General features: G+C 40.0%; 1 protein-coding gene and 1 non-coding gene across 2 annotated transcripts; both read right to left on the reverse strand.

The window, feature by feature from the left end:
• Window positions 1–383: 383 nt before the first annotated feature.
• On the reverse strand, window positions 384–1,210 carry LOC118851894 (60S ribosomal protein L29-like). The gene has a single exon (XM_036761472.1). The coding sequence runs from the start codon at window positions 1,189–1,191 to the stop codon at window positions 493–495; it is 699 nt and encodes a 232-aa protein (XP_036617367.1). The 5' UTR covers window positions 1,192–1,210; the 3' UTR covers window positions 384–492.
• A 13,339-nt stretch (window positions 1,211–14,549) lies between these two features.
• Window positions 14,550–14,656, reverse strand: LOC118852513. The gene has a single exon (XR_005010585.1). It is a non-coding gene; the product is annotated as a U6 spliceosomal RNA (small nuclear RNA).
• Between the last annotated feature and the right edge of the window lie 636 nt (window positions 14,657–15,292).

The following is a 15,292-nucleotide window of genomic DNA, read 5'->3' on the forward strand; positions in this document are numbered from 1 at the left end:
CCTCTGATTCTACAATATGAGGGCAGTTTTCCTTCATAATTTCTTGAACAATGATGTCTAGGCTCTTTTTTTGATCATGGCTTTCAGGTAGTCTAATAATTTTTAAATTACCTCTCCTGGATCTATTCTCCTGGTCAGTGGTTTTTCTAATGAGATATTTCACATTGTCTTCCATTTTTTCATTCCTTTGGTTCTGTTTTATAATATCCTGATTTCTCATAAAGTCACTAGATTCCACTTGCCCCAATCTGATTTTTAACATGGTATTTCCTTCATTGGTCTTTTGGACTTCCTTTTCAATTTGGCTAATTCTATCTTTCAAGGCATTCTTCTCCTTATTGGCTTTTTGGAGCTCTTTAGCCATTTTTTTAGTCTATTTTTTTTTTTATGATTCACCATTTCCTTTATTTGTACAAAATAGTGAATAATCATACCCTGGCTAGGAAAAAACGGTGGTTTAGGGTTTAAATAAGTCCTTGTGTCCTGAAGCGTCTACTTTGAAGGCTTGGGACTAGCAGCTTCAGCCCCAGCATCTTTGGGTTTGGACTCGGCGGCCTTGGGGTCAGTAGGCTTAGCAGCCTTGGAATCACTGGGCTTCGGGGCCTTAGAATCAGGCTTGGCTACCTTGGGACCAGACTTGGAGGCCTTAGCATCAGATTTGGTGGCCTTGGGGCCAGATTTGGTAGCCTTGGGATCAGACTTACTGACCTTGGTGGCAGACTTGGTGGCCTTGGGGTCAGTGGGCTTGGCAGCCTTGGGGTCAGTGGACTTGGTGTCAGTGGGCTTGGCAGCCTTGGGGTCAGTGGTTCTGGCAATCTTAGAGTCAGACTTTGTGATCCTGGAGCCTGGACGTTTGATGCCGACCCTAGGGCCTGGATGCTTGCTCGCCATCTTGTGGCCAGCATGCCGGGCACTGGCCTTGGGGATCTTGGGCCTGAGGAGCTTGGCCTTGGAGGCCTTGGTGCTCAGGGTCTTGATGGCCTCTGCTCTGGCCTTGATGGCTTTGGTGTTGTTGGCCTGCATCTTCTTCAGCCCCTTCTTGTTGTGTTTCTTGGCAAAGCGCATGTTTCTTAGAAACTTGGGGTCAACCCCTTTCAGAGACTCATATCTCTGTGACCTAGGCTTCTTGATGCCATTTCTGTGCCATTTTCTTGATTGGTTGTGAGTGGTATGGTTCTTAGACTTAGCCATTTTTACACCGCAGCCTGCGCTAACAAGCGCTCCACCGACCGGAAGAGGCCAAAGTGAGAGAGAGAGAAAAGTTTTTAGTCTATTTTAAGGTGCTATTTTCTTCAGTATTTTTGGATCTCCTTTAGCAAGTCATTGACTTGTTTTTCATGGTTTTCTTGCATCACTCTCATTTCTCTTCCCAATTTTTCCTCCAGTTCTCTTACTTCCTTTTCCAAATCCTTTTTGAGCTCTTCCATGGCCTGAGACCAATTCATATTTTTCTTGGAGGCTTTTGATGTGTGCTCTTTGACTTTGTTGACTTCTTCTGGCTCTGTGTTTTGATCTTCTTTTTCACCAAAAAACAATTCTAGAGTCTGAGTCTTTCACTGCCTGGGCATGTTCCCAGCCAATTACCTGATCCTTGATATTTTTGTCAGGGTATGACTGTCTTTGTGGTTTGTGGGTTGAGAATTCTGATAACTGCCACAGCTCAATGATTCATGGCCCTCAGGCCTGCTCCACCTGACTCCCGGTCTGGTTGGTCCTGGGGCCCACGCCAGGCTGCGCTTTGCTCCCAGCACTGTGGGATAGACCCTTCCCAGTGACCATCCAGGCTGTTCTCGGCTGGAGACCAGTTTCCCTCTGCTACTTCATGGGTTCTGCAGCTTTAGAATTTGTTTAGTCATTTTTTACAGGTGTTTGGAGGGATTTGGGGGAGAGCTTAAGTGAGTCCCTCCTTTCCTGCCACTATCTTGGGTCCTCCCCCAAACACTCTAAAGTTAATATTCTTGAAGTCCATGGCAGAACAAAATACCATGAAGAGAAGCACTTTTAGGTTCTTCCTAAGCTGTACTGTATGCAGTAGTATTAAGTGATACTTCCTTAATGGTAATTTTGGGCCCTGATGACTCAGAGTGAATGTAAATAGTAGTTATGTCTCTTTTGGCCAGAAACCCTGATGGTCTGCCCCTCCCAGTTTTATTTTTTTAATTTTTTTTATTTAAGGTACCATCCCACTGTTTACTTCTTACATAGCCCCAATCACTGAATGGACATTGCTTCAGTTAAAGTGAGAACTTAGAAAGACCTTAGCTCAAAAAGGCCACATTCTCCCACTTCATCCTGTGTCATCTCCATTTGCCCTGACCTATATCTGGCCACTTGACCCAGATTGCTGCAGAGGAGAAAGTAAGGCTCCCTCACTTAAATGTAATTCACTTGCGTGTCATGGCATCACCTTCCTGATGTTATGCTTCTCTTTGTGAACAAAGGATGAACAACAACAATAGCATAGTTCTCTGGTAGGAGCTGGGGAGAGAAACAAAGGCCAAAACCACATCTGTACACACAACATATATGTGTTTATACATATATGTATGTATACACATATACACATATGTATGTATGTGCATGTTTATTCAGAGTAGATGAAAGAGGAAGGCATTGGCAGTGAGCCTGGGGTGGGAGCAGGGAAGGCCTACTGCAGAATGGCAGATATGAGTTAAGTCTTGAGGGAATCCAGGAGGCTGAAATGTGGAGGGAAAGCATTATACACATAGTGGGAAGCCAGTGAAAGTGTATGAATTTGAGAGAGATTTGTGTGCAATGATTAACAAGGAGGCTGGTGTCTTAGGGTGGAGAAAAAGAAGGCCAAAAAGACTGGATAGGTAAGAAGGGATCAAGTTGGGAAGGGCTTTCAATGATTATGTAATATTACTTATATATGCATGTGTATGTGCATATATTCTGGTTTAAATTTATATATTTGTATAATATGTGTGTGTGTGCGTGTACAGGGTGTTCCTAAAGTCTGAACACACAGGCAATTGATGGCAATGTGGAGTTATTGCAACGAGTTCACATGAGTCTTGCAAAGCACATCAACCTTTGGATCACAAATGATGGAAATCATATTGAAGATGTTATTTGTTAATATTCCAATTAAATAAAAATTTCATTCATTTCATTTCTTGAAAATAGGCATTTTTGCCTATGTGTCCAAGCTTTAGGAACACATTGTATAAAATATCTATCTATATTATGTTTGATCCTTGAGATAACATGAGGTTTTTTTTCTAGAGAATTATTATCACATAGCACGTATATATCTGGCCTCAAAACTAGGAAACTCAAGCCTCATGACCTGTTTGTTGACACATTTGTAATATGACAATGTGCAGACCACTCAACCTCTTTGTGCTTGAGGCAACCCTTTAGGAGCATCTGTTTCAGTGAAGATACAATTAATCTGTTTGGTAAACAGAGTTTCCTTATTTCAAAATTCTCTATACCAATGAAATCCTAGGTCCAATTCCCATCCCAAACAAAATATGCACACATATACATAGAAGCCTAAAACTGTGTCCAAACTAATAGTGTCCAAAATGAAGAGATAACTTTAAATCCACTATCATGGCATCATGGCATACTTTCGGTGGCCCCATGAAAGTGGTCCATCCAGGAATTCAGAGCAGTGTATCCTGGAATATTTGGGCAAAGATACAAGTGTTAATTCAAAGAAACTGTCCACCTCAGAGTTTAAGCTTATAAGAGAGGTGAGCCTCATGATATCCTTAGGTCCAAGTCTCTGGAAAGCAGCAGCCACTTTGGGAATTGGAATGTCACCTTTAATCCCTTGCACTTGGGCTTCAGAGTCTCTTTGTGATTTAATTTGGGGAACAACCAGAAATGTATGCCTACTGTGTGCAAGATCTGGCATTAAATCCCATGGATACAAATATGAAAAATTATACAATTTCTGTTCTCAAGGAGTTTGCTTTTCTTGAGTTAGTGGCATGGGCTACATTGTATACAAACAGACACACACACACACACACACACACACACACACACACACACATTTCCTTTGAGAATTACCAGGAAAACATGGAAACAAATCACATGATCAGACATGGAAGCTTTGTGATTCTCCTGGGCAGTCAAAAGGCTACACTAATGAAAGTATAAATCTTTGAAAGCAGTAAATGAGCTATAATGTGATTATGAGAAGCCCAAAAGAGGCAGCCACATATTATTATGATTTTTGGGAAACTAATATGTAAAAACAAAGGAAAACAACTATCAAAAATTAAAACAACCCAGAGCTGAGAGTGTTGGCCCATGATTTCTGTGGGGAAAATGAATCCTGTCCTTGGCTCTCCATGTGACTTGAGGGAAAGCATGAAAAATACTCAGAAACAAAGTAAAATTCATAAGAAAATGTTTACGACTCATTTGCACATCTTGGCCATTTTTCCTTCTTTCAGCACATCCAATTTCTTTTGATAATAATCCTTGCTTACTTGTGCGAAACAGCAAAACATTTTGTTCAGCACTGTTTTTCATATTTCATAAATGCAGGTGTGTATTATTACAGAATAGGGTTTGATCACACTTGGGAGAAAACAAGCAGGCAGGCAGAGGAAGGGACTGGGCTCCTTTGAGGGAGTGTCTTCCTATCCAAAGATCAAGGAGAATGAAAAGCTGGATAAGAAACTCTCCTGCTAGCCCCAGTCCTCCTCTGACCAAAACCATTTTGGAAGTCAATTACTGATGGGTACTGCAGAGATCTGCTATTTCCCATGATTTCTTAGATGAAGCTGTGATCTTCTCACCACAGCCAGAGCCATTGGGACTCCAGGCCATTGAGCCAACTAATTATGACACTTTTAGACCTCAAACACAACCACTTATTTATCAGTAAAACAAAGGGAATAATGATACCATGTGAGCCCATGTATAAAACCAAATGTCAGAGTAATAAAATATCTCAGAATTTCCTTATAAATAAGCATCATATTCTCTGTACCTTTAGCTTGGTATCTTTGTGGGAAGAATGGATATATACTTATGAGACCTAGCTAAAGAAGTATATGGATCAGAAAATTTGTGTTCCGCAGTCCCTCACATTCTGGCATGGATGGCTTTGGCCTTTAGGAATATTGAAACCATGTGAAAGTGTTTCTACTACTTGTCTACTGGTCCTTGTCATTCTTCAGCTGGCAAAATAATCTTCTTTACTCAAGTTGAGATGCCATAAAAAAATCTTTTGACTCAAACTCACTCTCAAAAACATATTGGAAATGTGTTAGACTATTAACCTGAATAGTGATTCCCATTAAGTCAGAGAATCATGAAGCTCATCCAAGCCTCCATTCCTGTGTCCCCACCTATGATTCATCGCTTCCTGCCTGAGACCACTATTAAGGAAGAGCCTAAGCCACCCATGCTCACTTTTCTTCTGTCCTAGGCCTGCTGAACTTTCCTGACTTTTTCTCCTTGCTGTGTGTTGGTTCTGTTGCCTACCGCCTACCTCCCCCATCCCCAGGTTTCCAGCTTCCTTTTATTTGTTATCTTCATACATTAGCCTGCAGACTCCTTGAAGGTAGAGACTGGGTTTTGTTCCTTTTTTGCTGGTATTTTTATTACGCAAATTTAGTACAGTGCTTGACTCATAGCAAAGACTTAATAAATCCTTGTTTTATTTATCAGCTTCCACCATCATCATCCTCACCATCATCATCCTCACCATCATCATCCTCACCAGGCAGTTTATTTCTGGACACAAACAAACGAGCTCAGTCAGTGATCTACTCACCAAGACTCTGTGTTTTCCAATCAAATTGTAACAAGAGTTAGCATCTAAGCAGCTCACAATGACTCTCTGGGCAATGTGAAAATTTCTAGCCAGCCAGATTTTTGCTTGTAATGGTATTGCAATGTCCAAACAAATTACCAGATTTCATCCTATGAATCAGCTTCAAAATCTCTGTATTTCCCTTGTTATTTTCCTCCTCAACAAGAGGGGTTTGGGGGTGGCAATGAAAATCACACATTCCTAAGAAGTTTCAGTTCCCCTAATTTCTAGGGGCACTGAAGAACAATCTCTAGAAGAGAGATTCTGGTCCTGTGAGGCTGAACCTTTATCATACTGTTAAGGCAATCAGTAAATGAGAAGATCTTTCCTGCCCATTTGAATAGGTGGGGCTCCAGGTGGGGCTCATGAAGGGAGGTCTGATTTTATCTTCCCTCCCAAGTAGGCCCCAAACCCCCAACTATTAGGTGCTAAGTGGTTGTGGGCATGCCCTCAAGTTCCTAGGGGAGGTGTTAACTCCAGAGCCAATAGTAGCCGCCTAGGTTCTGGTCACTCAGATGAAGCTGTAGTTGATGGGATAACTGTATAAAAAGAGAGAACACAGGTTGGAGATGGAGATGTGATGAAGGTAGGAGAAGCAGCAGCAGTGGCAGCAGTGGCAGCAACAGTGGTGGCAACAGCAGTGGCAACAGTGGTGACAGCAGCAGAAGCCAAAGCCCAAGATGAAGCAGAAGAAGCTGAAGCAGCAGGCACTGCTGAGAGCAAGACTGACCTGCGTACAGATTGGAGAGTGCTGAGCAAGCGCTTGAGGCCAGTGGGTAATCTTACTGGAGGGACCTAGAATTGGGGGGAAGCATGAATATGATTCGGCTTACTGTCATAATGTTTTTCTGTAACCTCCTGGTTACTTTTGTGAGCCAGACTTATTGGGCCTGGAAGCTTTTGGCCAGGGTATTCAAACTTGGGAGACTGGTCCATGAGTCTGCTACTTTGGAGCTTGAATAAATGCTTTAATTCCTCTGCCTTCTACTTAGAGAATTCCTTATATCTTGCGGTTCTGAACCATTCAGGAATATTCATGATTGTCTTTGAAATCATGAATTCTGCCTTCTGATATACATACTAGTCACTCAATTGAAACTTTCTGTCAGTTGACTACTCCAATTGTTTCTACACACACACACACACACACACACACACACACACACACAGCTGTAACAAAGCTACTCTTTGGTCCCATAATATTTCTTTAGTCTTTACTTTCCAAGTTTTTTCTCTTCAGCTTCATTTCAGCCCTCCCATCATTTTTTTTCAGTCTCTTAATTTAGAGCTTCCTCGTATTTAGTGACTCACTTTTTACTTTAACTTAAGATGTAATAACTAATAAAAATCTGCCTATGAACTCAATTAACCTTAATCATCCCTCAGTCAACTAATAATTATATGATCTCTTCCTCCCTCCTTCTGTCCCTCCTTCCTGTTCTTTCTTTTTCTTTTTCTTCCTTCCTTTCTGTCTAACCCTAACCCTTCCTTGCTTCCTTTCTGTCTGTCTGTATCCTTCACCTTTTTAGACTTATTTTCTTGTCTTAAAACAGTTAAAGGCAATAGAGCTAAAGAAACAAATCCAAGTTGCAATTCCAAGTTCTCAAAATAACATCTCATTGTATATCTTTAAAATTAGTTCTTCATATTCACATTTTTTCTAGATTTAATGAATAAGCTGTCTTTCTCTGCCACTTTATATCATTGAAACTTTTCACACACAAATGAGTCATCAGTCTACATTGCTTAAAAGGTAATTTAAGTCTTCATAGTTATGCCACAGTTCATTTTCTGTCACAAATTATTCAAATTCCATCTAGCAAACCATATTTCTTTTTGTACATATCTTAGTAATTTTTGTTAAACCAAGCTCATGTTCCTTCTTTTTTTTCGGGAATCAAAATGATGATCCATGACTGAGATAACACCTTCCATCTTTTACTACCTGATATAACTATTTTTCCTTACAAAAAAGTGTTTCTTTCTACCCCATTAGCATAAAACTGCTCCTTATGATAAGAGAAGTACCACAAAACATCTTTACACTACATATGTGAAAGGCTAATGATTCTGATATTCAATTCAATTCAGCAAATTAACAAAAATGTATTATACGTCTCCTATACACAAAGCATTTCCTTAGGGCGAGATCATTGTGTTTCAAGAACAGAAATAGAGCAATCTCTGCCCTCTGGGAATTTACATTCTACTTTGGGTGAGGAAGTATAAAACATATATGCCAGTAAATAATGCAAAGCATATACAAGATAATTTCAAGAGAAATGGGTTTAGGAAAGGTCTCATATCAAAGGAAGAACTGGAACTATGCTTTAAGGAAAATTAATGATTTCTTATGGAGGAAGTCCCTTACAGAAATAAAAGACCAGTTATCCAAAGCTTGATGGCTGGTGTTGAGATGTGTATGGTGAGCAGTATTAAGGGCACTTTGAAAATCGTAGAAAAATTCAATGATCATTGCTAACTGTTGTATGTAGTGACTAAAGCCATCATTTTGATCTTCAAAGGGCACAGAAGATAGGCAACGAGCAGGCCCAGAAATTAAGAGAACAGGAATGGGCTAGACCACATATGGGAATATGTACAACCCTTGGCACGAGCCCAATCTGGTCCCTGGTCTTGAGCCCATATCTTTGATTGTCAAGTTCTCCCAGTGATGTTCTATGAGTCAGAATGTGAGAATAAAATAATTACTGAAGAATACAACTAGCAGAAGATGAAAGGGCAATGGGAAGACACAAGGGAAGAGCACAGCTTGTGAACCACTATGACTTATATTAGAGAAATGAAGATAAGATTAAGAGCATTGTCAAGTGGATGTTGGGAATGAGCTGGTCATGTTACCTGATTCAGATAGATGGCTGATTGGATGTGCCATTCTGCATGAAAGATATAATTTTAAAGAAAGGGCTCTTCAATTTTGCTTGGATGCTCCATGGAAGGATGGAATATGGGTGAGACTCACACAGAATGAGATGTTCCAGTCAGTGAAAATATCAGATTCCCTCATTTATATCCCTAGCAAATTGGAATGTTTTCCCTCCTCTGCTTGTACCACTGGGACTTGGGACAGGCCACTTAGTGTCTCTGGGCCTCCATCTCTTCTGCAAATGAGGGGGCTGGGCTACACTATTGCTGCCATCCCTTTTCACTTTGGATCTAGTCTCCTGTAGTGTGGACAGACATTAACAGGCCCCCAAATGCTTTGTACAGTCTACTAGTCTTTTCCCTAAGAAAGAGAAAAGAAATCCTCAGATCTAAACTGAGGCAAGTCTGGTGAGTAAATCTCCTCCAGATGAAAGGAGGCTCACACTTCTATTGTCAGCTGTTTTAAGCATCAAACCTTGAAGAGTTCATCTAAGAGTTGTAAAAAGCAGGTGTTTGTTCTAAAACTAGTCTAGCAGAACAATGAATACTTCTAAGATAAAAATTAATGAGAGGAAAACTCATAAATGTGTCACAAGAAGATAATCAGTATTTCCCATACAAGCCAGATGCTCTCTTTTGGAATGCAAATTTCTCTTCAGGCCTGAAGCTTCCCTTTAGTGTGGAGGGTTTGTGTTGGAAGGCACTCAAGGCCTGGCTCAGCCTTGTGATGGAGGATCCCTGTGTCTATGAAGGGCACAGTATTTTTTTCTTCAGGAAGTCAGAAAGCTCAAGAAATAAAGGAAAGGAAGAGCTTGGTGGCAAGATGTTCTCCTAAGGTCATTTTCACCAAGAATTCTTAAGCACCAGCTTAGACCTTCATTAAAAGTTCCATGTGACCTGACTGCAAGTACTTTGTCCTTTATTAGGTGATGATGGTGATGGGGAGCTGAGCAAACATAAGCCTAAACTAATGAGGAAAGGAGAGAACTGGACAAAGTGCTCTGGGAGAATATAAGGAGGGAAAGACCTTCTTAGGGCTGCAGATGGAAAAGACATAAGGTTCTGGTCCCTCCAAGGGGCACTAATTCCTTTGTGCCACCATCACATACCTAGTGAAAAAACTCTTTAACATCTGCCTTGCTTGTCAGGTGTTTTACCAAATACTGCCACATAGAGTCCAAGGAAGCCAAGCTGATCCACGCTCTGAAGCTGAATCATTCCATCAAAAATCCCATCTTTAAAACAATGGTGGACATGACCTTATTATATTCATAACAGATGAAATGAAAGTAGTCAGGCCATTATGAAAATCAATAAGGTGGAAACAGGTTTCCAGGATTTTCAGATATATGGTAAATATAAGGTCAAGTTTCTGACCCCAGCCACCCTCTTCAAGGACCTTCTCTGGGCTTCTGTTTTGCCTTCTCCTGCTCTGCTATGTCACTTGGTGATCTTATCAACTCTTAGAGCTTCAATGATTGTCTTGTCTCTGTTTAGATGATTTTCAGAGATAATTCACATTCATGCCTTTTTCTATCACATATATGTTTATATGCGTATGTCTGTCTGTCTGTATGTATATTATATACACACACACATATAAAATCTATTTTATTTTCATCTCTCTTTTTTTACAATCCTACATCACCAAGTGCCTTTTGGACTTTTCTCAAATTGAATTTCCTACATATCTCAACTCCATGTGTTCAAAACCGACCTTGTGATCATTGTCCTCAAATCTATTCCCCTTCTCAATTGTCCAATCACTGCCAAGATTCCCACCTGTCCTCCAGTCTGCCAAACTCCCAGTCCCAGAATTGTCCTCAAATACCAACTGTTCCTCACATCACATATCCAATCTGGGGTGAAGTCACATATTGCTTCTATGAATTCAGGGGGTGTTAGGCATTTGCTATAAATGTTTTGTTTAAACACAGTGCAATTCAAAAACATTTTGTGGTTGTTCAGTCATTTCAGGTATGTCTGACTCTTTGTGACCCCATTTGGGGATTTTTTAGACAAATACTCGAGTGATTTGTGGTTTCCGTCTCCAGTTCATTTTACAGATGAAGAAACTGAGGCCAACAGCATTCACAAACTTGTTCAGGGTCACACAGATAACTAAATATCTGAAGTGAGATTTAAGTCAGGAAGATGAATCTTCTTGACTCCAGGCCTGGGGCTTTACCCACTGTACCACCTCGCTGCCCATTCAACAACATATAGCTTATCATTATAAAAACTTGGACTGATATAACATCAACTCATATTCCATATGTAACTCATGTATTTATACATACATATGTGTGTATACTCATTTGAATACATGTATGTTTATTTCAGTCTGTGCAGTCATGTGCATGTATACATGTATGTACATGTATATGTATTGAGACTTTGATTAATCCGCAGTTTCACTGTGTGGGACCTTCCTTAGTAAGCCACTTCCTGTTCCCTGCTGTCAGAAAATCACTGACTGCTCTGTCTGTCCTTGCTACAGATCATTCTTCCTCCCTGCTGTGTTTAGTTCTCTATCTTCTAATTTGTTCCAATTTTTCCTCTCCCAAACATAAGGGTCATTGGGTCCCCCAGCCCTGGTTCTGTAGTTATTTGGGGAGGTCTGGGGTGGGGTGAGGGGAGGGAGCACAGGCCTCCCTTCCAGCACTTGACTCAAAAGTGGGACTGGGGGGAGGGGAGAACAAGGTAGGGCTTTATCTGTGAATCATGGGTGCCTTTCACTAACCAGCCTCAGACACCTGCCAGCACCCATTTCCCAAAACAGTTCAAGGTTATAAGTTGGAGAAATAAAAACCAGAAAGAGTCATTTGTAATCTAAACCCAAATTCTCTCTGGATCTATTCAGTAATCCTTAATGAGACCAATAACACAGTCCAAGAGGAGGGAAGGGGAGGGATTTTGGTCCATGGGTTCCTCTGGCACTGGCACCTGACCTTGTTTGTGCTGCATACCAGGAAAGGGAAGGGAACATGTGCTTATTAAGCTCCTACTGGGAACCAAGCACTTTATAAATGTGATCACCTTGGATCTTTAAAGCAGCCCTAACAGGTGGGGGCTGCAGAGACTCAGGTTAAATGGCTTGCCCAGGGTCATACAGCTAGTGAAGTTACTGAGTTTGAATTTGGACTCATGCCTTCCTGACTCCAGACTCAGCACTCTATGCTCTCAAAACCTAACTGACAGGGTGGAGACAAGATGGCCATGTGAAAGCAGCATCTTACCTAAGCTCTCTCACAAGTTCTGTCAAACACCTCCAAAAAAGTTAATCTGAGCAGATTTGAGAGAGTTACAAGCAGCTAGCCATCTGAGTGGGGCAAATTTCCAAGCCAGGAGAGTCTGAAAGGTTGATGGGTTGGATTTGTAGGTTGGGAGAGCACTCAGTATGCAGAACTGCACCAGACAGCACCAAAGTGGAAGCAGCTGTGGAAACCAGTCAGCAGTCCAGGCTGGGAGAAAGCTGGGGACCCAAAACCCATGGAGATCCTCAGGCCTCCCGACATAGGACAGGAGTCTGTGGAAGAGATGAGAGGCAGCAGCACAGTGCCTCTGGTGGTGAGATATCTACTCCTGAGGCTTGCAGCCCAAAGGTTCGAACACACCTTCTTGAACGTTTGGGAGACACAATTGCAAGGTAAACAGTAATAATCCTTCCCTCCCTGACCCAGAGAATTCCTCAGGAAAAAAATGTTGGAATAGAGGAGACAGAAGTGGAGCTTCAGAGGCTGAGGAGTGGGAGTTCCTGAGTCTCAGAGGGGCAGAGCCAGCAGGGGTCAACACCAGGAACCCAGATGTACCTTTTAACAGCCAGGTGAAGTGGCAGACACCAGCACAGACAACAAACAGTCGGGACCATTGCTGAACAGCAACAGTGCTTGAGAGCAGCCCCAGGGGAAAAGGAGACTTCAGGCACCCAGACCCCTCCCCCACAACTCAGGAAACTGAAGGCTATAATACACAAAGCCAGTAACTAGACTTACAATCCCCAGAACAAGAAACCGGGGACTGAGACCCCTGAGCCGCCAAAGCAGAAATCCACTGTAAAGCCAGGAAAAAGCTAACCAACATGAAGAAGAACACGAAAAAACCGAGGACCACTTACTTTTTTATGGAGACAGGGATGATCAAAATACCAATTAAGGAGAGAAGAGCATTGACACTATACCCACATCTGATACCTCAAAAAGGAATGTGAACTGGTCTCAAACCCAAAAAGCATTATTGGAAGAGTTAAAGGAGGATTTTAAAAACCAAATTAAGAAGTTAAAAGAAAAAATGGAAAAAATGGGAAAAAAAAAACACTGATGAAATCAAGTCTTTAAAAAAATAAGATCAGCAAAATGGCTATGGAGATTCAGAACCTAAACAGAGAAAATGACACCCTGAGAGGTAAAATCAACCAATTGGAAAAGGAGACTCAAAAACAAAATGAAGACAGCAACTTATTAAAAATTGGAATTAAGCAAGTGGAAGATAATGACTATGAGGCATCAAGAAGTGGTCAAACAAAATGTAAAGAATGAAAAAATAGAAGAAAATGTGAAATATCTGATTGGAAAAACAACTGACCTGGAAAACAGATCCAGAAGAGACAATTTAAGAATTGTTGGTCTACCAGAATTCCACTATGAAAAAAGAGCCTTGACAGTATATTCGAAGAAATTATCAAAGGTAATTGCCCAGAGGTCTTAGAACCAGAGCATAAAATAGTCCTTGAAAGAATACGCCAATCACCCCTTGAAAGAGATCCCAAATTGAAAACTCCAAGAAATATTATAGCCAAATTTCAGAATTACAAAGTCAAGGAGAAAATACTGCAAGCATCCAAAAAAAAAAAGAATTCAAGTATCATGTAAGTATAGTCAGGATCACGCAGGATCTTTCAGCTTCTACATTAAATGACAGGAGAAATTGGAACATGATATTCCAAAGGCTAAAGGAGCTTGGAATACAACCAAGGATTAACTACCGAGCAAAACTGAGCATAATTTTTCAGGCAAGGAGATGGACATTCAATGAAATAAGGGAATTCCAGCCCTTCCTAATGAAAAGGCCAGAACTTAATGGAAAATTTGATCTTCAAATACAAAACTCAAAAGAGACACAAAAAGGTAAACAGGGGGAAAAATCTACACAAACATTATTAATCAATAAGGGCAAATTATTTACATCTTTATATAGGATTAGATCATCTTATGTATTACACACACACACACACACACACACACATATGTCAATCTTGAGAATAATAGAGTTCTTCTGACGATTGGAAGGGATTCAAATAGACTGCGGATATCTGTATAAAATGACTGATATGGGGAAGTTTTATATCTCTAAATGCTTACATGAATAGAATAGAGAAAAAGGAGATCAATTAATTGGACATAGAAATGAAAAACCTAGAAAAAAGACAAATTGAAAATCCCCAATTAAATACCAAATTAAAAATACTGAAAATCAAAGGAGAGATTAATATAATGGAAATCAAGAAAATTATTGAATTAATAAATAAAACAAAGAGCTGGTTTTATGAAAAAAAAAACAATAAAATTGATAAACCTTTGCTGAGTTTGAGTAAAAAAAGAAAGAAGAAAATCAAATTTCCAGTATCAAAAATAAAAAGAATGAATTCACCTCCGATGAAGAGGAAATCAAAAACAAATTAGGAGTTATTTTGCCCAATTGTATATAAACACAATAATATTAGTGATATGGATGAATATCTACAAAAATGTAAATTGCCCAGGTTAACAGAAGAGAAATTAAAATTCTGCAATTATCACAACTCAGAAAAAAGAAATTGAGCAAGTCATCAATGAACTCCCATAGGTTTTTTTTTTTTTTAAATATGGAATGCTTCACGAATTTGCGTGTCATCCTTGCGCAGGGACCATGCTAATCTTCTCTGTATCGTTCCAATTTTAGTATATGTGCTGCCGAAGCGAGCACTCCCATAGGTTTTAAATGTGAATTTTATCAAACATTTAAAGAAAATTAATTCCTATACTTTATAGACTATTTGGGAAAGTAAGTGAAGAAGGAGTCCTACCAAATTGTTTCTATGACACAAATATGGTACTAGTACCTGACAGAGAAACAAAATTTTAGACCAATTTCCTTAATGAATATTGATGAAAATTTTTAAACAAATTATTAGCAAAAGATAGCAGCAATTTATCATGAGAATAATAAACTATCACCAAGTAGAATTTATTCCAGGAATGCAGGCTGGTTCAATATTAGGAAAACTACCAACATAATTGATTATATCAACAACAAAACTAGAAGAAACCTTTTGATCATCTCAATAGATGCAGAAAAATCCTTTGACAAAATACAACACCCATTTCTATTAAAAACACTAGAAAGCATAGGAATACGTGGATCCTTCCTTAAAATTATAAATAGCACCTACCTAAAACCATCAACAAGCATTATTTGTAATGGGCATAAGCTAGATGCATTCCCAATAACATCAGGGGTGAAACAAGGATGTCCATTATCATCCCTACTATTCAATTTGGTACTAGGAACGTTAGCTGTAGCAATAAGAGAAGAAAAAAGAAATGGAGGGAATTAGAATAG

The sequence above is a fragment of the Trichosurus vulpecula genome, chromosome 5 (assembly GCF_011100635.1).
Source record: "Trichosurus vulpecula isolate mTriVul1 chromosome 5, mTriVul1.pri, whole genome shotgun sequence".
Lineage (NCBI taxonomy): Eukaryota > Metazoa > Chordata > Mammalia > Diprotodontia > Phalangeridae > Trichosurus > Trichosurus vulpecula.

Bases quoted from the DNA above. Each gene is read 5' to 3' on its own strand.
- LOC118851894 (XM_036761472.1), bottom strand. From the start codon at position 1,191: ATGGCTAAGTCTAAGAACCATACCACTCACAACCAATCAAGAAAATGG.